The sequence below is a fragment of the Haliotis rubra genome, unplaced genomic scaffold (assembly GCF_003918875.1).
Source record: "Haliotis rubra isolate DU_JTF1 unplaced genomic scaffold, ASM391887v1 Scf343, whole genome shotgun sequence".
Classification (NCBI taxonomy): Eukaryota; Metazoa; Mollusca; class Gastropoda; order Lepetellida; family Haliotidae; genus Haliotis; species Haliotis rubra.
In genome coordinates this window covers 800,667-825,658 of record NW_025767017.1, presented here as the reverse complement: position 1 = coordinate 825,658, position 24,992 = coordinate 800,667, and the positions used below count along the sequence as shown (strand labels likewise).

The 24,992-nt window shown below is 39.1% G+C and overlaps 1 protein-coding gene across 1 annotated transcript in view; it reads right to left on the bottom strand.

Moving 5' to 3' along the window:
- The window catches only part of LOC124284728 (zinc finger CCHC domain-containing protein 10-like), a 56,780-nt gene extending 39,249 nt beyond the window's left edge, over window positions 1–17,531 (bottom strand). The window contains exon 1 of the mRNA XM_046720833.1: window positions 17,464–17,531. Coding sequence (XP_046576789.1) covers window positions 17,464–17,501 — 38 coding nt within the window. The 5' untranslated portion in view covers window positions 17,502–17,531. The remainder of the gene's footprint in view (window positions 1–17,463) is intronic.
- Window positions 17,532–24,992: the final 7,461 nt, after the last annotated feature.

Here is a 24,992-nt window from a genome sequence, read left to right as displayed (position 1 = left end):
CCAGACTTATGATAATGTCAGTCCACAAACCCAAATAATCACGACAATTGCATTCTAAACTACCCAATGATTTGACTCAGGTCAAATTGTCCTGAACTGGCTGGCTAAGGTGTTTTCTAGCCAAATCTCTGTTGACACTGAATGAGGCTTTTCTTCACTCTGGGCAATTTGCAGTCGCTGTAAATCAGGACTAGAGCCCCGAAGAACGGCACTGACACAAATTACCCACCCAGGGAATCAGTGCCTAGTCTTTGATGACAGGAAGACGACTTCCCACATAATCCATTTGCAAATTCAGACATTTGCTGCTAGGTAGTGACGTGATATACTTTGTTCACAGGAATTCAGAACATAAACAATCGTACTATTTCCACGTGACATTTCCGAAAAATCAGGAAGGTTTATATTTTCAACCTGGCATCTGGTAATGGCTCAGAGGTGAGGTGAGGTGAAATTGGGTTTAATGTCGTTCTTGAGAATATTTCACTCATATGACGACGTGCATGCATGTGTATGTGTAGGTGCGGCTGCTTGTACTAGCCCAGACTGAAGCTGGTTTTATAGTGCTAGCCCACTGAGATACCATGCCGCAGTGAAGCATGAATACCCCACTCAGACACATTATACTGACTCCGAGCCGACCAGTCCTAGTTGTACCCATTAATGCCGAGCGCCAGGCAACAAGGGACCAACAAGTACCATATTTTAACGTCTTTTGGTATGACGCGGTCGGGGATGGAACCCGCGACCTTCCGCTCTCCAGGCGGACGCTCTAACCACTACACCACGGAGGCGGTCGGTAATGGCTCAGATGTTCATTTGACTGGAATTAAACATACTTCTTTATTCATATTTCTGGAGAACTGAGCTGAGAATAAATCTATGAAAAACAAAAAAGGCAATTTTGCAGCAATCAAATTGCAAATCTGTTAAAAATGACAAAATAATTATTTTTTAATCTCCCAAAACTAAACCATACATCATCATGTTCATTTTGGAAGATTACAAAATGTCAATATCAAGTGCCAATCAATAGCGCTGATAACAGCTGCTTTGCAGTTAATTAGCACAAGATCACCATCATGTAAAAAACCAATTGCAGATGAGTCTTGGTTGCTTTTATAATTGTTACAAGATTCAAGATGGCACCAGACAGCAATGACGTTCAAACCAAGCCAAGAAACCATCCTTCAAAAGTAATCTAGTGAAAATTGAAAATAAACGATATTTGCGGGAAAGGACTTCTGCAGAATCAAAGTTGAAGATGAAAACTGAGGACGGAAAAATCACCCGAAAATGATCAATAACAACTGATATTTTTTGCTCATTAACTCGGAAAAAGACGGAAATTGCCTTTCTTGATGCAATACCTCCAAGGCGATTAGCTTAGACCCTGCGCGACGTCATCGACTTTCTTTCAATTCTGGGCAGTTGCAGTATCTATGATAGTACTATGTCATTTTTGAAGTGCTGTGTATACGACATATTTAGAACTGGCAGACCATTGAACCACAATTCCCCTGGGGGTCAGACAAGTACCCTGTCGATTGAGATTAAGCTTTCCATATATGCAGAATCATGTCTTCTACGATCGCATCGACTGCACACAAATCTGATTTCCGTCTGATTTCTGTCAAGAAGCAGGAGACCAATTCATGTCTAAAAGGTCAAATTTACATATGTCTTTTTTATTCTGTAACAGCCTCAAGGAAAGTGTTTTTATCACCATTTAAAATCGCTGCATTTGTATTTGTTCGCACTTGGCATGAGGTGTGCATGTGCTTGTGTATAGTCATGTGGTCGGACTGCCTCACTCGTATCCTTTAAAGTTACCATAGTAACAGGTTGGTGTTTTGTTGCGATTCTTCTGTTGACATTCATCAATATTCAGTTTTGAAAGAGATTCATCACAAGTTCAGAAATATTTTCCACACTATTTCTACACAGCAGGTGTTTTTTCGTTATTATCATTCTTTCTTTGTGGTTTGATGTCGCGCTCCAAAATATTCCAGTTGTAGGATGTGAGCAATATAAATGTAAGCCTGGACTTGACAATCAAGTGATTGATATAGTGATGCCAGATGTCAGGAAATTATAACATGCACCAACAAAGTTACCCAATATAGTTGATCACATCTTGCAACCAACACTGTATTTTGGGGACCTATCCTCAATGGGTTCTGCCATTGTCATGAATTGTCATGAACATCATTTATGATGTTAGCAAGACAAAAATGACTTGTCATGAATTTATCCATGAACGTGAGTGAGTCCTCCATAAACTGACACAAACAAGAGTGGCTTAGCAAATGGAGTGAGTGAGTGAGTGAGTGAGTGAGTGAGTGAGTGAGTGAGTGAGTGAGTGAGTGAGTGAGTGAGTGAGTGAGTGAGTGAGTGAGTGAGTGAGTGAGTGAGCGGAAACTTCAGTGGTTGCCTGGGTTAGGTCACTGACTCAAAGTGCTGGTGATCAGTTGCCTTTCTCTGAGTGTGTGGGTTCAAATACCAGAAGAGGCGGTGGGGTAGCCTAGTGGTCAAAGCGTTCGCTCGTCACGCAGAAGGCTTGGGTTTGATTCCCCACATGGGCACAATGTGTGAAGCCCATTTCTTGTGCCCCCACTGTGATATTGCTGGAATATTGCTAAAAGCGGTGTAAAACCAAACTCACTCAAATACCAGAAATGATTCCATGATAAAAAAAAGAGTACCAGAACTACTTCAGCAAAACAGAATAATTCCAAATATATATACATATTTGTTACATAGATATGATAGATATAATTTCACTTGGCAAAGACACGTGCATGTTGAGATACTATCTGTATTTGTCATGCTCCCCATAATGAATAAAGTATATCTCAGCTTCTCAGTCAGTATGTCATAGTGACATTTCCCAGCAGCCCTGCAGTGGAGTATTATTTTTAAAACCGTTCAATAACAACTAGATACCTTTCAAGATGATGAAGCAAGGCTTATTTTTTTGTGTTCACAATGCAGATATTTTTCTGTTTTGAAAGCTATCAATATCTGTTTTTCACAGCATAAAATTTCACTACCTGAATTAGATCTGAAGAATGAGCATGTATTGAAATACATATGACTGTCAGGATACAATTACAAGTCCACCGCCAGCAAGCGCTGTATTTTCGCAGGAATTAATATGAAACTGAAACCAACCATTCCGATGAAATGTGATTCCAGGAGTAACAGACATCTGAATAACCGATCTTCTCTGTGGGATTGAACTAGTTGTGAAATACTAAACCCCTGACATTTAGAATCCAGCTTCTCAAACTGGCAAGGAAAATGTTGATGATTGATCGTGAATTTTCATCAAGATTCTGCTATAAATCTTTAGTAACCGTCTCCTCCGCGTTTCATTAAAGGAGAAATGATTTTCTATAAGAAGGTGATTTATTCAGCAATAACTAGCCTTACGATTCATGTGGTATTGGAAATAGAGCTTTCCGAGACTCCAATCTTGGAGTGAGTGAGTGAGTGAGTGAGTGAGTGAGTGAGTGAGTGAGTGGGTGAAATTTGGATGTTGAGGCTTGAGAATATTTCGCTCTCCTATGACGACGTGCATGCGTGTGTTTGTGTATGTGTGGCTGCTTGTACTAGCCCAGACTTAAGCTGGTTTTATAGTGCTAGCCCACTGAGATACCATGCCGCAGTGAAGCATGAATACCCCACTCAGACACATTATACTGACTCCGAGCCGACCAGTCCTTGTTGTACCCATTAATGCTGAGCACCAGGCAGGGACCAACAATTACCATATTTTAACGTCTTTTGGTATGACGCGGTCAGGGATCGAATCCGCGACCTTCCGCTCTCCGGGCGGACACTCTAACCACTACACCCCAGAGGCGGTCGAGTGAGTGAGTGGCATATTTAGTGACTAGGTATTTTCGGAGATTGATTTGGTGAATGAATTGGTTCTTGGGTGAGTGAGTGGCATGTTTAATGATCGGTTGTTTGTTTTCAGATTATCCAGTTACAGTACACTGATTGCTTGTGAGTGAGTGAGTGAGTGAGTGAGTGAGTGAGTGGCATGTTTAATGATCAGTTGTTTGTTTTCAGATTGTCCAGTTATAGTACACCGATTGCTTGTGAGTGAGTGAGTGAGTGAGTGGCATGTTTAATGATCGGTTGTTTGTTTTCAGATTGACATGGTGAGTGAGGGAGTGGGTAAGTGATTCACTAGGTGAGTTGATATGAGTGATTGGGTTGGGAAGAGAACGATCGGAAGATTTTCGAGAAAGAAATAGTGAGCTGAGTTTGCGTAACTAAGACTATCAGATCAACCTGTATGGCTCCCTACAAGGTGTCTGAGGCGCCACCGAACATGTGAACTGCAGAGTGTTATTTCCAGCAACAGGTCTGACCAATCAGACAACACCTGCCACATGACCGACGGGTCCAGCCAGCAGAGCTGTTGTAATCAGCCACTGATTAACCACATTACTTTACATAATGTCCATCAGTCCAACACTGGCAACATCAGGGCCGATCACGTCTTTGATCTGTTATTCAAACTAGTTCACCTTAGGCAGACTGTATTTTCAGATGACATTTAAAATCTGTTTGGAGGTTTCCCTTGGCTACAAATGAGTAAAACACATCAACTCCTGTTCTTGTTATTGAAACCTTTATGACTATTTGCATGAAAGAGCTCAACAAACCCATCAACATTGATCACAAGATCAAACGAAACATAATCATGATAATTACAACAAAGCAATAAAAGTGTCATGATCCAAGTGATATAAAATAAAATATTTTGTGAAAAAAACAACATCATAAACATAAAATATAACAGGTTTAAACTTCAATTACTCACCTGTACTAAAAAAACTGTCTACCCAAGACACAGAGCCGTGCATCTATACACTTCGTCTATACACTGTTTCACTTCGTCTCAATCACGACAATCAGTTGACACCTCGGGGACTGAGAGACACCTACACCAGCTAACTTCACACACAACTGAGACAAAAGATTTTCGTAATTGACCAACTGAAGTTGCACTGAGGAAAAGCAAATTTATCAACCAAATCAATTACCGTTCTTTCAGGAGTGTATGTGACAGGCTCTATATTGATTAAGGTGCAAGTGCCGAAAGCATCGAAGGGCAAGGCCAAGCTTAACTATCGACAAAGCTATTTCACATATTTTTTGTTTCAGGCATTCGCAATCATGGCAAGGTTGGCATTAGGTGGAAGGGATTGCCCTGGGATTGAAAACATGTGACAGCAATATGCAAATGCCATCGAACTCAAATGACAATCAATGTCCATATAACAAGGCTTGGGGACTTATCGCCTCTTGACGAGGCGTAATGGCTTTTGCTGCACTCTGCTCGGAAACATCAAAACCAATAATTCCTTCTTTGAAAAAACAGATCAGTGTGAATTAAATCTCCAGAATAAACAAACCAAATGGAATGATAAAAGATTTTGCCCACAAGTCAAGATGAACTCATTTAGAGTTAAGCAGATGTAAAAGCATGATTAAACACCATTGTACATGTTGACAGAGCTAATAGTATTCCAGTCATATCAAAAACTATTATTATGTCAGTCACTGTTTTGAATGACCTTCGATTAACATTGCTTTGACCCGTAGTTTAGTTATACCATGAGACGCCAGCATATATCACTATTATCACAGGAAGGTGCAGGTGTCTACAGGTAAATCTGTAAGTCCCGACAGTACCTGCATGCGTTGTTACTGTATCCCCTCATTCGTTCATCAATTAGAATATCGGATATCTTCTATAGGCCACTACAAGTAACTGATCACTTCACGTCCCACAGGTTGTATGTTTCATTATGGTTTTCTTTCCCAGGTAGAGTTTTCTGGGTTGTTGTTTTTTAACACCACACTTCGGCAATATTTCAGCCATACAACAGCAGTCTGTAAATATTTAAGTCTGGACCAGACAAACTAGTGATTAACATCATGAGCCTCGATCTACACTAATTGGAATACGATGACCACCCAATCCCGCTAGTCACCTGTTATGATAAACAGGGGTTGCTGAAGATTAATTCTAACCCTATTCTTTATGGGTAACCTGAGTGAGTGAGTGAGTTGGGTTTTACGCCACTTTTAAATGCAATATTCCAGCAATAGCATGGCGGGGGACACCAGAAATGGGCTTCACACATTGTACCCATAGTGGGAATCGAACCCCCACGGACATTCGGCGACTTTGACTGAAGTTGTTAACATGTGACACTTTAACCACTTAGGTTTGTTACCCCAATTAAAAGAAACTTTAAATCAAATGTGTGTTTAATTTTATTCCATGGGTCCTGTGAATTTTCAATGGGTCAGACAGACAAGGTGAAGATCATTAAGTGAACACTGCCCCATTAGGACACATAGAAGAGCACTCAGTTTGGTATGGCTGTTTAAACCTTTTCTTTGATATTACACATACTGGAACTGCTTTTGATGAGGCAATTTTCCTTCAAGCTTCCGACAACTTGTCAGAAAGAAACAAATTTCAACTAAATTTTCTAAGTTTTCTTGGATATACCGGTACCTCTGTGACACTATGTCATGTCTGCGAGAAAAGAGATTTCAATTCCTGTGTAAAACTGATATTTTCAATCAAGCTTCACATCTGTCACTAACTGGAGGTAACAAGACTACACATATGAAATAGGGGTGAAACGGTTCTACTAATACCCCGGTATTTCGCCTTCGGTTCGGTATACCGTAATGCAATCCCAAAAAATTGGTATTTTCAGTTTTCATACTATCATTTTTTCCCACCTCTTTAAACCTTTCTTAAAATGTCTAGGAATCGAATCATTTTGTCAAAATCTATGCGTTTCTTTTCTTTTCTGCATTATGGTTATATCTCATATATCCAGAACCGAACCGAAGGCCTTGTATCGGAATACATACTGTACTGTGGTAAGAGCGTACTGTTTCACCCCTAATATGAAAGGTCTGCCGCTAACTGACGAAGGCAGGGATTTACCTTGAGTCCCGTATTTGAGGGTCCCTGGGACTCAAAATCTTAATTTTCAGGGGTCCTGGACTACAAAATGGGGTTCCCAGACACTTTAATATTATTATTAATACTATGTTGCAAGATTGTTGTAATTCAGAAACTGTTATTGTATTGTGTATCATGATCATCACATTGTTACAGTAATTGAATTTCAAATGATAGATAAATCATAACTTATTGTTACTTGATCAACATATTAAAAAAAATATTTGTACTTTTTCTGCGTCCTCATGGATGCGCTTATTAATTTCGTTGCGTCCGTTGTCAATTGTTTATGCATATAGGTCACAGGAATTCGCATCCTGTAAATCCCTGCTTCAACCATTTCCACCTTACAGACAGTTATATTTTGCATAGGCGGACTCCACCTCCACCCACCCCATCACATTGTAACAGTAATTAAATTGCAAATAATACCATAAGCCAAGTAGTAGCAAACTTACTGTTACTTGATTGGAATTTTTACAAAAAGTATTTGGACATTTTCTGCATCCCTGTGGATGCGCACATCAATTTTGTTGCATCCATTCTCAATTTTTATGCGCATAGGATGCAGGAATTCGAGTCCCATAAATCCCTGCCAAGGTTTTCATGGATACTGATATTGCTCTTTGACATTAGGTCATTGTCCACTTGACTTGGTCGGCTCGATTGTTCCAGTTGTGTAGACTGATGCTCATGACATTAATCACGGGAATGTCTGGTAGAGAGTCCAGATTAGTTGCTGACTGCAGTCATATTACAGAATTACTAAGAAAAATGTTAAACATTTCTCATTGGCTGCAAATATACAAAACTTACCTCTATAAATAGTTTATCCTGATATCTTTCTAAATGACATACTTCCAAAATTGCATAGTTCATAATATTGTAAGGGGATTTTTATTGAGCTAAAATCAAAAACACAAATTGCAATACAGAAAGTTAAGGTTTCAGTGAAAAAAACTCTAAGTCTAAGCCACTCCAATTCACTCTTCAAAGATTTGTCAAAATTGTCTCCCTTAGTTGGCAGGATCTGCTGATCACTGGTGTTATTACTGTTAATATCAGCTTTGTCAGTATAGTTACAACTACAACCTCTGTTACACAAATGGATCAAATATTGCTCCTAACAATAAAAACAGTCAGACCCCAACACTGACTCACACATCATACCCATACACAGATCCCATACTAGTCTATGAAACCTGTTACTGTTTACCTAACAAAACCAACATGGAGACGGAATGCAACTTGTGCACGCAACAAAAATAAACAATACCTGATGATGCCATTTTATGATATTTTCTTTGATGTTACAATCAATTCCCACTACAGACTTCTAGTGTGTCCATGTTGACGGACGAACATGAAACGTCAATTCCGGTCTGACATGCTAATGTGTGTGTACATGATATATCACGTTAACATCCATCAACAAAAAATTGAACATGCACTCAGCGTACTATTTCCTTATGTCCTGATACTATCTTCCACACAAACACTCACTGTTGAAAGGGTCTCATGGAATCATTGAAATCTTCATTAACATGAAGCCTGTTGAAATAGATGGTGAAACAGATTGAGAAATATCAATAGTTTGTAAAACCCGAACAATATGCTCCTTTTCCGATCATTACAGAAGCTAACAAACATTCTGAGCATGTGAAATAATCAATTTAACATGTGATCAAATTATTCTACACAGCGTTTCAGATGGACTCCTTGCCTTTGATAATCAGTCATCCAAAACAACCTAGCTTACTTGTAATATACAAAGACTGTTGTATCAACAAATGATGAAAATAGAAGCAATTGTCCTCTAGTAAAATCTCAAAAGCAATCATTACTTTGGTTTTTTTGGTCACAGCCATTGCCTTGAGATCATCTAGTTCATATCAAAATGACCTGTGAACTGAGGGCAGTATTAGCATCCTAACCGTAACATGTTGGTTTTTGGATGATTTTATCAATATTAAAATTCAATTCTCTTCAACTGATACTTAAGCAGACTCTCTGCTCTGATATGAACCCTCAAGTCAGTAGTGTCCTGGATGACATTTCAACGTTTCTGTCTCTGATGTTAATCACCAGTCCAAACTCTAAATGTGATAAAAATCTTTTTTGAACTGACAATTCTGGTTATTTTAAGTCCATATGTTCTAGTACAACATGGGATATCTAGCTTTAGATTTGTCACCATTAATTACCAGTACCACAATAAAATTTGACACCATCCTACAAGTATTTTTATTTGACAAAGGTGCCAATTTCCTTGGGGCTGTGCTGTTGAAATTCCCAAAAACCTCAATAAGCAGTTAGCATACAGTTAGCAAGTATCACCGCAGTAATTAGAATATAAGTTCACAAGTGCTGTTAAATAGTGTACAGAATTGAATCTTAAATTAATTTATTTGTATAATAATGTGTTTAACATATAGTTTAATGGACATATCAGTCTAGACGTAACTTGTTTTGGGACACATCCAATACCCCTTTAGAATATAAATCTAAACCAAATAAGGCTATCCAGGTACATTACTGCGCATTAATGTGCTCTGCGCCTTTCCACTGAAGTCAGCGTGCAATTAACGTGACTAACTCTACACCTAGCGAGACGCGATTCATGCATGCATGCACTGCACACACACGTGCATGCACACACGCAGTGCAAATGCACACACACACATCTTCTCAGGTACTTTTATTGCTTAGATTAACTACTGGGACATGATTCAAAGAAATGAATCAATAACATGGAATAAATACAATCATACTGACATGACAATGTTCTCTTTCCAATTCAAATATGCTGTAAATCACGAGATACTGACATTACTTATTAATGTGACTGTCAACCTTTGACCTGAAGTCATCTTGCAATTAACGTCACTAACTCTAACTAGGAGCTGTAGTACTAAGAAGCAACAACATCACAGGGACTGTAGACTTAGAACTCCGAGACATCATACATCCATAGCAATGAGATGTTTTCAGCTGTTGCACAATAACGACTTCACAGTGCAACAAATACTAGTCAGTTCATATACCGAATTACAAAGAACGTCTGTTAGTTTTCTTATATGTGATTTATTGTGGAAAAATGTTGCACTTGTACTACTGTGTGCCTGTTAATATTCAGTAGAGGTTCATAACATTGTGTTTTGACAATAGTTGTCAGGAATGTATTACTATCTGATGTGAGCAGTGATGTGGAACCTGCCATTTTTAGATACATCTGAAGTGAAGTGAGGTGTGGAAGTTTCTAGAACAGCACAGAACAATCCAGCATCTCAAGGAAACTCCTAACGTTTTTATGACAATGTAACCTGACCATTGGTTGTGTGGATATCATTCTTGTTTTTACTTTGTAGTAATTTGCATTGATATGTAATTTGTTAAACACCCTGTATATTTTTGAATAGATTTCTGGGTAAATTTACTGTTTAAGTTTAGAAATTGACGCGATGTAACTGTTTACGAAAATTTAAAAAAGACAAAAGAACAAAACAATCTTCTCTGATTCTGTTCTACCATTAAGTGAAAAGCTGACAAAGATTAACACTGTTGGTAATGAAATATATCTAATACAAATATTTAGTTTAACCCAAAATATATTAATCAATTGTGTTTTGGTGCAAACTAATGCAGAACATATTTATTACAACTTTTTATGTTTTCACTTGACCACCTACATTTAAGTTTTGGCCAAACAATTTGTAAACTTACAAATAAAATAATGATGACACAAAGAGCACAATGTCATAATGCCATCTCAAAGGTTTATTTTAACTAGTAGGAAACTTGTTTTGGCACAGACTCCCTAGAAACAGTCTCGATGACATGTGATGCAGAAGATGAATGCTTATACTGATGCTGAACACATAACCACGTGCAATATAATGTGTAACGCACACTAACATAACATGTACAGTCATTTGGGACCCTGCACTGAACAGATCTCATGCTGGGAGGGTGAGGAAGTACATGCAGCAGTCTTACCCCTGAAGTTATTGTCAGTACATGCTGAGGAAATATTCTCCTTTGTGTCTAAAACATAAGTTTTTGTACCATGTGATTCGTTCCCCTACTGAAGTCACAAGCCAGAACTCATTACAGATTACTTGATGGTTTTCTGATAATATTTCTGGAAACTGAATCAAATTAAACTGAGAAGAGATTCAATGTTGTTTTCTGCTGCATCAGCAATATTCTAGTCAACACAATGGCCTAGCACTATGGTGACAAGTAATAAACCACGCCACCAAATCTTGATATAACAGATCCACTAGCCTATTGCAGAGATGCCAACCCTAATTTAGCACAATTAGTATTTTGGCCAAAAAACCTATGCAAAAATGAGTATTTTTTGGCCAAGATTAGTATTAAACGTCACATGCAACGTAAAACACAACTTTGGTATGGACTTACAGATACAAATCATAAAAAATGCAAATTCAACTTATAAAGTTGAAAATAACGCAATGAAAAAATCCCCACGAAATCGGAGTTCAAACAATTCACTAATTCACCTCAGCGCGCTTGGGGTGAAAAGTGGTTTCAACAGCTGGGCTGCGCTCATAGCACATGCGCAGTGAAATAGGTTCGCACAGCTTGGAAGCGGGATGTCCGGATTATAAGGTCGTGAGCAGGAGTAGTCTAATTCAAACAAATAGTAAATAATCGACTCATTACATAAGAGAACCTTGTTAGGATCTAGATCTACTCAGCTATGTGTCAGCCAGTGAGGCGTTCAACATTTCAAGATGGAAAACCTTCGCTGGTGGTGAATACTCGGTGAAGGCTTTGATGTGAGCTACTTTTCTAATGTTTTGTTGATATTTCACAGGTGTGAGCTTTTTTCTATGTTATGACAGTAGATTACCGATATAACTGTTTATACAATTTCATTTGTCTATTTCACCACACGTTCTTCGTACCGAGTCACTTTCTTGGTTCGATACTTAAAAGTAATGTCATTATCGTTGACAGAATTTCTAACTGTGATATAGATATGTCATTGTCACAGACAAAACTCAATCCCTGTTTTATTGACACCTATGTGTCTGCCTGTCTATGTGCTAATGACATTATTCAATACACAACTTCGGTCACTGACCACATGCAATTTGAACTTAACACCTATCAGGCTATACACCATAACGCATTGATTTATGACCCGAGTTTGGTCTCTGTCACATTATGTAATTACACAGACAGGCAGGCGTGATATGTGTACACATGACATGTTATGATGTCTGTTGATTGCAAAATGTTATACACAAAAAATCTCTATATACACACACAATGAGCACACACAATGAGCCGTGGAGGGAGCAAAAATGAACCAGCCGTTACATTTGAGTGCACACCCACCCGCTCTGACTGGGTTCGGTGTCCCGGCTGCTTCGTTTCTAGGGAAGTAAACCCAAGTACAAAATATTGCACTTTTGATTTGCGATTGTATGCTTATAATTTTGTTTATATGTTTTTCATAATAAGCAATGTATATTATATGTCATGAATAAGTGATAATTGTGTTTTAATTATGTTTGATTTTTTGGCTGCATGTGACCTTTAACCTTTTCAAAGAATTTTCATATTTAATAAAGAATCGTCAGAATTTGTTATTAACATTGTACTCAAGTAAATCAGTAGTAAGTATCGGCATATAGCTTGATACTGACTAAAATGTGGTTGCAATTTATTGTGTATGGTACATATGCTATTTGATCATTTAATTTCATGTATTCTTTTAAAAATTCGTACATTTTACTACCATTGTTGTCACATATTTTGTGTTGTTTTTTCGTAAACGAATACGATAAAATCGTACGGGTTGGTATCTCTGCTACTGGTCACATTAGTTTGTATGACTGCCTCCCTCGTCTCGAGGATGAAGCATCTGCCCAGATAGCGAATTCGATAGTTCAACCCTGATCCGGAACAAAAATCTTTAAAAGATGGTTTTTGTTACCCTGCCTGGAACTCAGCTTTAAGGGGATTGTAACCCTGGTTACAATACATGGCCTTCAACTTGAACAAATCTAGGCTGTTGTAAGGATTGCCCCTCATCTCTTTAGTGGGTCAGACTAAGACACAGTATTTTCAGAAATGCTTCAACCATTTCCACCTTACTGGACCGCCTCCGTGGTGTAGTGGTTAGAGCGTCCCCCCAGAGAGCAGAAGGCCGTGGGTTTGATCCCCGACAGCGTCATACCAAATGACGTTATAATATGGTATTCGTTGGTCCCTGTCTGGCGCTTGCCATTAATGGGTACAACAAGGACTGGTCGGCTCTGAGTCAGTATAATGTGTCTGAGTGGGCTATCTCAGTGGGCTAGCACTATAAACCCAGCTTAAGTCTGGGCTAGTACAAGCAGCCGCACATACACATACACACGCATGCACGTCGTCATATGAGCGAAATATTCTCAAGCACGATGTTAAACCCAATTTCACCTCACCTACTGACTGTTATATTTTGATTTCTATTTTACACATGCAAATTATTACATTCAAAGTTGATTTGTTGCAGAAAGAAAATCATCATCAGCTCTAGAATTAATTTAAAACAGTGAGTGAGTGAGTATGGTTTTATGCCGCTTTTAGCAATATTCCAGCAATATAACGGTGGGGTACACCAGAAATGGGCTTCATACATTGTCACCAATGTGAGGTATTGAACCCAGGTCTTCGGTGTGACGAGCGGACGCTTTAGCCTCTAGGCTACCCCACCGCCCCTTAATTTAAACAGATTTCAGTCTAATGACACCTTAAACATGTTAAAATATAACCTGGTTATCATAATGGTTTATCATAGACTCCTGACGTCACTGACGGTGTTGCTGAGAAGTAACTAGAAGTAACCATGGTAACTGCAACAATTCACCCAGACCTCCATTCGATTCGATTTTCAATATTGGACCCTCGATTCAATCATTTTCAATTCGATTCTTCAAACAAGTAAAAACATCAGATTCACTTAACTCTCAGAGTCGGCTTTTTAGCATGAAATCCATCGTCAATTTGGCATGTCTACTAACAACAATTGTCATTATATAATTAGTCCGGCTTCAACAATCACATTTCGCCTTATTTCAGCGCTCAAAACTGCTCGGGTTGGAGTCAAAATTAAGTTCTTGCTATGTGGAAATAATTTACATAGATATTCAAATATTGAATCAAAATAGTGATAATGGTTATCGAAAATCGAAACTAAGGTGGCAGATTCGATTTTCGATGAATCGAATCGAATCGTTGCCGCCCTAGATGTAACACAACACAAAGAATTGTGGTCAGTGGCCATAGGGAGCATTATACATACAAAGACACACAGTTGTGTCAGACTGAAGGGACCTGCATGTTTGTACCAGCCTAGACTAGAACTGCTTGTAGCTATGGTGTTTCTACATCCTAACTATGACGATACAGCTCTAGGCCAGTACTGGGTTCAAGTCAGCAGTGAACAACACTGACTGTGCTGATCACAACGCTAACAGTAACCTGATAGCTAGAGACAAACCTGATCAAACTAGGACATCACAAGAGGACCGATGGCAATATACAGCAAATAGAGTATTTGATACAGTTGTCAACCATGATGGAATTTTCTCAGTGATCTAATCAAAGAACACAATAATCATTAAGGTTAACTCATATTATAGTGAGTGAGTTTAGTTTAACACTGCACTCAGCAATATTCCAGCTATATTGCAGCGGTCTGTAATTGAGTCTTGGCCAGACAATCCAGTGATCAACAGCATGAGCACGATCTGCGCAATTGGGATACGATGCCCAGTGTCAAACAAGTCAGCAATCCTGGCCACCTGATCCCATTAGTTGCCTCTTACGTCAAGATCAATTCTAACCCGGATCTTCACGAGTGCTCACCTTATAAGTGTCGGCACCTTATCATAGATATGGAAACATGACATATTTTACCATATTTGACAAACACGTTCATTTAACACAAAAATAGAAATGTAAGAGCATCATTAAACCAGATGTGCATGTGAACAGAGGCACTGGAAAAGAATATTGATTTCTAAAGTTCAAAGAGCCCTGCTCTTGACTCAAAATGTCTAGAAGGGTTGTGCGGAAATAAAATCAGCATTGCACACCATCCATGTCAAGGATTAATCGTGGATTCCAAACTAAGCGCCCTTGGCAGGCAAAATGGGAAAAAATATTAACTCTTTAAATTTGGGAATTATTTTTTTACATTTTAATTTCCTTAACTCAGAGGGTTTTTTTAACATTGAAATTTTACATTGCATTAATGCAATAATAGTAAATGAAATATTAAAACCTCTTGATCTTAATTGATCACATTATCAGTAAAATACATGACATCTCTTCAAAGAAATAATTAAAATTAGCTATAATTGCATCTGGATGAATTGGGAAATGTCAAATTTCAATTAAGGAATTCTATTCTGTAATGTATTGCAGATGTGAGGAATGCTGGCATGAGTGAGTGAGTGAAGTGAATGCGCTGCACTCAGCAAAATTCCAGCTATATGGCGGCGGTCTGTAAATAATCGAGCTGGGACCAGACAATACAGTGATCAACAGCATGAGCATCGATCTGCGCAACTGGGAACTGAGGATGTGTCAACCAAGCCAGTGAGCCTGACCACCCGATCCCATTAGTCGGCTCTTACGACAAGTGAGTGAGTGGAGGTGAGGGAGGAGGTGAGGTAAGTGGAGGTGAGTGGAGTGGAGCGGAGTGATTGTGCCTGGGTCTCGACATAATGCACTGACGCTTTTACCACTAGGCTACCTAACTGCCCTGTACAAGTTTAGATAAACCCTGTATGATGACAGTTAATTTGGAGTGACATAAGTTAACATAAGATAGATATTGCATTGTTGTACAAATTGGCTTTACCTTGCAAAGAGGGATAGAAATCTTGTACATGTTTACAGTTAACTTGTAGAGAGGCATTGTACTCTTGGTCATCTTGTTCAGTGAACTTGGAAAGACAGATATTGTACTCTTGTATACATGGCAGTTAACTTGGAGAGAGATATTGTATTCTTGTACATTTGACAATTAACTTGGAGAAAGATATTGTACTCTTGTATACATGGCAGTTAACTTGGAGAGAGATATTGTACTCTTGTACATATGACAGTTACGTTAGAGAGAGATACTGTACTCTTCTCCATGACAGTTGAGTTGGAGAGAAATATTGTACCCTTCAACCAAGTGAAACCAATAGTCACAACTTGTGTTATTAATACCCGGCTTGAAGGATCAGTAACACTAACGCGTTCGGTTTTAAATGACATTTAGCAGCGTTCAACCAACTATAATCACTTCCAAAATGTAAACACAATAGGAATATCTCCTAAGTACCAAAGATGATGCTCAATATTGTCTATTTCTTATGTTGGTACCAACACTTTCAATGACATATATTGACCATGTACATTGTGAACAACACTGAAAGGAAGTTTGGTAAGAGAATCTGAATAGGCAATCATAATTTGGACTTAAACATTACATGGTGTAGTCTAATGAAGGGTAAGCTCTGAAAAAGTTGTGTATGTGTACTAGAGAAGGCATGTCAAAATTAGTACCCCTTGTATAATTATTAAAGATAGCTGATCATCATAAATCAATCAGTTAATTACATCATGAATGACAAGCAAAATCACAAAGAATTTGCGTATGTGCAATAAGTCATTATAAAACAAATTAGTATTCCTTGCCAGTTTGTTTTTTAAGATAGAAGACAATCAGTTAATCTTAACAGTGTTTACGAATAGCGTCTGACCCTCTGACAAATCCGGTAGATTCGCCAATGGCCCGATAGAAGTCTACAACCCGCCAGCCCCAGTGTCTTGACTGTATATTTCACAATGACTTTGACTGAAGTTGCTATATGTGACACTTGTTTGCTGTTTATAAATCTTATGTGTGTTAATAATTTCAATGCCAATTATAAGAAATGTTAAATCTGAAATGTGTGTTTAATTTTATTCTATGGGTCCTGTGAATTTTCAGTGGGTCAGACAGACATCTGAAACTTACAGGACCCAATGTCCTGTTACTTTGAAACGCTATTCGTGAACACTGTCTTAACACGAACTACAAGCTAAATACAAAGAAGACAATGAATTTCAATGACCCAGTCACCGGTTCACACAAAGCATTTATTACTACGTCCAGACTTTGAATGGACATGTCCATCGGAAGCTTAGTGCCTCTTTATAAAATAGCATACATGACAGAGTCACTGTCTGTCAAAGAACAGTCAGCTGAACTTGAATGAATACTAGGAGTTTGTGATGAAAATATAGGTGATGCTTCTGATATAGTTTGTGTGTGAGTGAAACCACACATATTTGTACTCATACTCTGTAGATAAAATAACAGATTCACAATATGACTTCAGTGTTTGGTGAAATATTTCATTCATAAACGTGTATTGAAGTTATATACTTACTTTTTCTTCATGAAGAGTGGACGTATGGAGGACGCCATTTTCGATGTAAGGGGAAGTAACTCAGGAAATAAGCCATATGTGATACCCTCTAAACATCTTATAACGAGCAGAGCTATTTTTCGGAAATTGACCTTAAATTTGCATCTATTTATTTTGTCCGAGAATAACACTAACAATGATTACAATGCTTAATAAATAGATGCTAGTTGTATTACAGTGAGTTATTTACATGAATATGTTTTTAAATTCTATTATTGTCAGGATGAAGATGAACACATTTTTAATCTTTGTATGTATGGTTCAGGATCAACAAGTACATAACTTAACGAAAAGAGCACATATAAGGTTATTTACATGCGTAAATTATTGCATTAGTATGTATTTCATAATCATTTTGTATAATATTCTCATCAGCGAACTGCTTCTAGGTCCATTGTTGAACACATTTCGATCTGCCGGTGTCAGCATGACATCTTCAATGGCGTTTTCACACAAAGTTGGTATCTTTCTTACGTCAACAATGGTGTATCTATCCTACTATTTGTCATTATGTCAACATGCATATATTACGTCATCAGTGGTATCTGTACTGCGTAGATAATAATGCACGTGTTTTGTCATCAATGGTGTCTGTATTACATCAATAGGGATGTATGTATTACGTCATCAATGATATCTGTATGACGTCAGAAATGATATCTGTGTTTAATACGTAAACAATGGCATCTGTATCACACCAACAATGACATCTGTATATTGTCACAGAAAGAGCGTAAAATAATTTAGCATTATATAGTTGAACAACGTTAACTTTCACAACTGTTATCAGGGGCGTAGCTACCATTACAAGAAAAAGCCCGGGCTTACACATGATTTTTGCTAGAAAGGTTGGACAAGCCCTCAGTACTATCTAAATATAAAGCTTTGCAACCTATTGGCCTTACACGAAAATATTGGCTTGCTATGCGCCTGGTTATGTGTTGAAAGTATTTTGCTGTATAACAATACTCCTAAGTATTTCAGTCTTGACAAACTAATCCAGTGGCTGACATTATGAGCAAAAATGACACACAATTAGCCAAGTCCTCGAGCCTGACCACCCGATCCACTTAGTCGTCTCTTTCGATCAGCATAGGTTACTGGGGACCAATTCCGACCAGGAATCCCTAAAGTTCGCATAGGTTGAACCTTACAAATTATGAAAGAGGAAATTGGACCGGTTTTGCTTACATGTCGCCCTAGATGACCACAGCTGTTTCTAGGCATGTAACGACGGGTATAAATATATGCGACCTAGGAACTTCACGCTTACATAAGGCATCGTACAAAAGATTTGAAAACGTTTGTTACAAGAAATAGTATTCTTCAAATTCCAAGGTTGTTGTTTTTAAATTTTATGCATAGTGTATGATGTATGAATATTTTCGGATAATAAGAACATAAACGAACGTATTAAAACAGTCGACAATAGATTAGCACCTAGTCCCTGAAATGAAAGATATAACAGAAAAAAACATAAGCTCAAATTTGATGAAATATTTGTTTGTTTGTTGTTTAACGCCGCATGCACTCAGCAATATTCCAGCTATATGGCGGCGATCTATAAATAATCGAGTCTGGACCAGACAATCCAGTGATCAGTAACATAGGCATCGATCTGCACAATTGGTATAAGACGACGCCTGTCAAACAAATCAGCAAGCCAGACCACCTGATCCCGTTAGTCGCCTCTTACGACAAGCATGGGTTGCTGAAGACAAATTCTTACACGGATCTTCACGGGCTGATGAAATATATTAAAACGAACCCCAAACTCTCTTCCTTTATAGAAACTCTCTTCCTTTATAGAAAAGTTAGTAATCTTGACTTGCCTATAATAGCGCGCATGGGCTGTAATCGATAGAGTAGTTTCAGTGACAGACTGAGCTGACAGCTGATAGGCGTGTTTCGCGGAGGGTGCAGTCTCAGATAGAAAACTCGACGCATCGCTGAAAGATATTATGGACGCATCAATCACCTTGACGACTACATGCAGAGACGGTCTGAGAAAACTCGAGAATTGGCTTCACATTCTGAACAAGATGAATAGAGGCTCGCTACATCCAATATTTCTTCCTAATAAGGATATTTACCATACCGAAAACACACTCGCGTGAAAACTTCTTCACCATCTAATGTCATTCTTAATTTCGATAAATCTGTTCGCGTCTCTCTCACAACTGACCTTTCTCAAAGGGAAGCTACTCTTACCATACACTAAGAGACTAAAGTTTTTTATGAGTCTGTGTCTAACGTTACGAACCCGTGAAGATCCGGGTTAGAATTGATCGTGAGGGGCGACTAATGGGATCGGGTGGTCGGGCTCGCTGACTTGGTTGACACATGTCATCGTATCCCATTTGCGTAGATATAGATGCTCATGCTGTTGATCACTGATTGTCTGGTCCAGACTCGATTATTTAGAGACCACCGCCATATAGCTGGAATATTGCTGAGTGCGGTGGAAAACTAAACTCATTCACTTAACGTTACGATGTGCAGTCAGATGTACACACAGCGATAAAGTGAAACAAGATGACATTTCGGACATACATTGGTCAGTTCAAAATGAGGCGCGGTGGGGTAGCCTAGCGGTTAAAGCGTTCGCTCGTCAGGTCGAAGACCTGGGTTCGATTCCCCATATGGGTACAATGTGTGAAGCCCATTTCTGGTGACCTCCGCCATGATATTGCTGGAATATTGCTAAAAGCGGCGTAAAACTTAACACACTCACTCAATTCAAAATGATTAAAACGAACCAAATGACCCATTGGGGCAGAGCTCGAAAAGCGCACATACTGAAACAGAGCAATGCTGGTGTACAAATTAAACTATTTCCTCCGCACTCTGGGGAAATAGAAAAAAAATGACACTCTTTCCGTAAAATCAGTATGCTACCATTTACGTACATGTACCAAGTTTTGATACAACATAATATCACCTTTCTGGTGACCCAAAAGATATGTAACGTGTAACTCAAGAGTGAGTGGTTGAGTTTTGTTTTACACCGCACTCAGCAATATTCCAGCTTTATGGTTGCGGTCTGTAAATAATCGAGTCTGGACCAGACAATCCAGTGATTAGCAACATAAGCATCAATTTGCACAATTGTATACGATGACGTTTGTCAACCAAGCCAGCGAGCCTGACCACCCGATCCCGTAAGTCGCCTTTTGCGACAAGCATGGGTTACTGAAGATCAATTCTAACCGGGATCTTCACGGGTATAAGAGTGAGCGAGAGGGTAAGGTTTTACTTACACATTGAACCCATGTGGAGAATCGAACCGGGTCCTTGGCGTGACGAGCGAACGTTTTAACCACTAGGCTACCCCACCACTACTTGTAACTGAAGAAGGAAGGTGAAAACTGAAGATCTAGTTGTGAAGTTTGCCGTGAATACTTGCTGATGGGCCAACATTAACATTACAGTCCGTTTGATTTCATTTGAGACCGATGAATTGCTGTTCTACCAGCAAGTGGTCCCCCTCGTAAGAAATAGCGAAAAGTGACAAAATATTGATCGTTTGTTAAACAACTTTTTTATTCCTGTGTCCAAAATTATGAGACAAATCATCAGAGTTAGTCCGTCGATTCCATGTGACTGTGCAAAATTTGGTTTTGTTGCATTTATTAGATTTTGTGTTTGTGAGCAATTCATTGGTCTCAAATGAAATCAAACCGACTGTACGGACAGCTGCCTGCATGAGTATTTCCCGGGCCAGATTCTCGTTAGCACCTCAAGCCCGAAAGCAATGTGTGAAAATGATGGTTGAACAGCACCAGCCAGATTGTCTCAGAAAGATAAATTTTTAATAGCAGATCAAAGTAACCAGGTTCTTACTGTCAAAAACAAAGATATATCTAGCGGTTCTGGCGACCCAGATTCTTTGTTCACGCGCCAGAAAAAAAGAAAGTAGCCACGGGCAACAGGGCAGGTGCTTATTTCGCAGACTGCTCTTAAGAACAGGACATTCAAAGTATGTTAAATATACAATCCTATTAAACTCGCACCTCATGGAACGTTCGTTTTGTTCTTACTTCATGTTAGAGGCTGTATTCAAGACAGTGCCTTGAAATCATTTCACATTTCTGAATACGCAGATTCTTGGAATGGGTCAATTTGGACTGGTCAATATAACGATTAAACTCACCTCGACCTTCATTAGTTATTGACTGAATGCAACCAGACTTCTGAATATATGTTTCTGAACGAGTTGTGCAAATATCTTGTAGACAGACATTTCTCCTAATTACGTTCGATAGATGAATGTGTCAACGCCCTTTGGTACGCAGGATTTACTGATCCGGTATCGGGGAGGATAATAAGTGTGAAAAAAGATGGTAGTCTGAATTCAGAGGAATCGTGGGGCTAGCACCCTCAGATTTGTTTGTTTACACAATGTTACCAAGGCTACAGTGGTCATCTCTCAAACTGGACGTACATGCACGTAGAAATAAATTGTGTGCGTGTTGGTAGATAAACTCTACAAAAAAAGAAAAAAGAGAACCAAACAGGCAAAAAATAAGGAAATGTATTAAACGTATTTAGGTGCACATAAGTCGATTAAGCATGTACATAGATAAAGGAACTTCGACACACGGATGAACATATCTGTCATTGTCAGCATTGATTCAGTTCACTCACTGCACATGTGTGGACACAAGGGGGCGTTCAGGTCAGTACCTGGTGACACCACCCCTTGCAGCCGTCACTGCTCGGCATTGCCTAAAATCTTCGGATTTCTACTTGAGGAATTCTTCGCAAATTTTCCTGCAACGCGTTGGCAAGTTCTGCAAGTGTCTGAGGACGATGGTGACGTTTATGGACGGCGCAAAACATTCGTGTCGACGTCGATAGACACGTTGTGTCCAATTCCGTCGTTACAGGAGGAAACACGATTCATCGATGAACCAAACGCGTTGCCAGTTCCCCAGGTTCCATGCCTGTAGGGGCGGTAGCCTAGTGGTTAAAGCGTGCGCCCGTCACGCTGAAGACCCGGGTTCGATTCCCCAACATGGGTACAATGTGTGAAGCCCATTTCTGGTGTCCCCCGCCATGATATTGCTAGAATATTGCTAAAAGCGGCGTAAACCCCAACTCACTCACTCACTCTGTTGTTCACCGCCGTGATATTGCTTGAATATTGCTAACAGCGGCGTAAAACTAAACTCACTCGCTCACTCACTCACCCCATGCCTGTACTCTGTTGCAGCATTGGACACGTCGTTGTCAGTGTAGTCGTGGCAGGACAGGTCCGCCTTCTCGAATTCCCACTTCTTCCAGACTATTTCTGGTGGTTTGGTGAGAAATTCTTCGAAGACCAGGCACCTGTCCTGCTGTGTCCGTTGCTGTAGCAAATCGGTGACGTAGGTGAAACACCCGGATGAATCAGTCCTGAGCAGGAGTGGAGACTTTTGTTTTTCCACTTCTGGGACGATCTTGGGTCGAATTGAAGCGGGTATATCGATGCCATAATCGAAATATGATGCTGTGGTGGACGTTGAAGTGTCTTGCAACGGCAGACTGGGACTCCCCTCCTTCCAAACGTCCAATAGCGATATTTCGGTCAGTAGCATTCAATTTTGGCATCTTCTTTCAGGTCGTAAATTTCGTAATGAAAGGATAAATTTGGTTTGGTCTTTAATAGTCGATGTCTCCACATATTTCAGATACAGTGCACGTGCAGTCGGTGGAAAACCTTTTCTGCATGCACTTTTCATGTATTGTTTTCATTTCTTATGACAAACGTTTACAAACACATTTTGGGATGCGTTTTCGCGCAATACACAACAAACGCCTGTGCGTTAGAATATTGATGTTCAGCGAGTTAGTGAGTGAGTTTAGTTTTACGCCGCACTCAGCAATATTCCAGCTATATGGCGGTGGTCTCTAAATAATCGAGTCTGGGCCAGACAATCCAGTGATCAACAACATGAGCATCGATCTGCGCAACTGGGAACCGATGACATGTGTCAACCAAGTCAGCGAGCCTGACCATCCGATCCCGTTAGTCGCCTCTTACGACAAGCATGGGTTATTGAGGATTCAATCTAACCCGGATCTTCACGGGTTTTTTTTAAGAGTGTGTATATCCATATATCAATCACTTCAATTCCATAAATTTTACCAATCAGTTTAGATCTTCCTTCTGTAGGATTGTTTAATTATTTGTGATGATGTATGTCAAATATTTATCCGAATCCATGACAGTGACTCTGAACAAAACAAAACAGTGTCTTCACTTGACAGCCTGGTTCCCGACGTCTGCTGCGCTGCGCTTCGGCATTTCGGACCCTGAGAACCAACCTGCTCACTTAATTGTTCTGGACCAGACAGTCCAGTGATTAACATAATCAGCATCGATCTATTAAGATGACATATACTCTGAGCCCCGATCCCGTTAATCGCCACTGACAATAAGCATGGCTTGGTACAGACCAATTCTAACCGGGATCTTCACGGAGACACAGGGTTATTGTTCCCGTTAATCTGAGAAGACACTCTGTTGTTCCTTTATATCGATATGGAATAAAATGACTGTTCTATTTTATAACAGTTTTACAGCAGAGGGTAGATTTCATCAGCAGCACACGGGAAGTAATTCTTCAACCGAAGATAGTTGATTGACGAGTTATGGGAGGTAAGCTGTCTAGACGCTGCAATAAGTGCCTCGTGTGGACTTGAGTCGTTATCTCTATAAGATAATCTTTAATTGATACATTGATCAAAGTCATAAATTTGATTCAGCAGACAAGTTAAGACTTACTTCGATGCCGTATTATCTTTATCTTGCACTGCCAGTTGCTCCAGCCCAGCATCCCGAGACAGAAAAAAACGAAATCACGAAAATACATAATTACTATTGATTATGGTCAGATAGGTTAATTAAGTTATAATTTTTAAGTAAAGTTGTGGTTTTAGAGTGCAAAGGGTCGTTTCTGGCAACTAGGACGTTTACAATTTAACCTTAAGAATTTCCAAGAATTGTGCTTAATTCAAACAGTGGTGTGCTTGAATGTTTTCAGATATCATGATACATTCTTCATCCTCAGCAGCACTGGTTAAATGTGTATAACATTGTAGATATCTAGTGACATCATGAGATGCATCCTTGTTCCAGCTGTCCTTTATTTCTCTTTGGTTTACGACAGTGCTTATTTCTGTTTGTTGGTTTATGACAGTGCTTACCTTATGACAGTCTTTAATTCTGTTTGTTGGTTTATGACAGTCCTTAATTCTGTTTGTTGGTTTATGACAGTCCTTAATTCTGTTTGTTGGTTTATGACAGTCCTTAATTCTGTTTGTTGGTTTATGACAGTCCTTAATTCTGTTTGTTGGTTTACGATCCTCACACACACACACACACACAAAAAAATAAAAAAAAATATTTAAATAATAATAATAAAAAAAATAATACATTCTCTACTCTTCCAATGAAGCAACCATGTCAAATTTCAGCACATTTGGGAATGTATAGAATCTCAGCT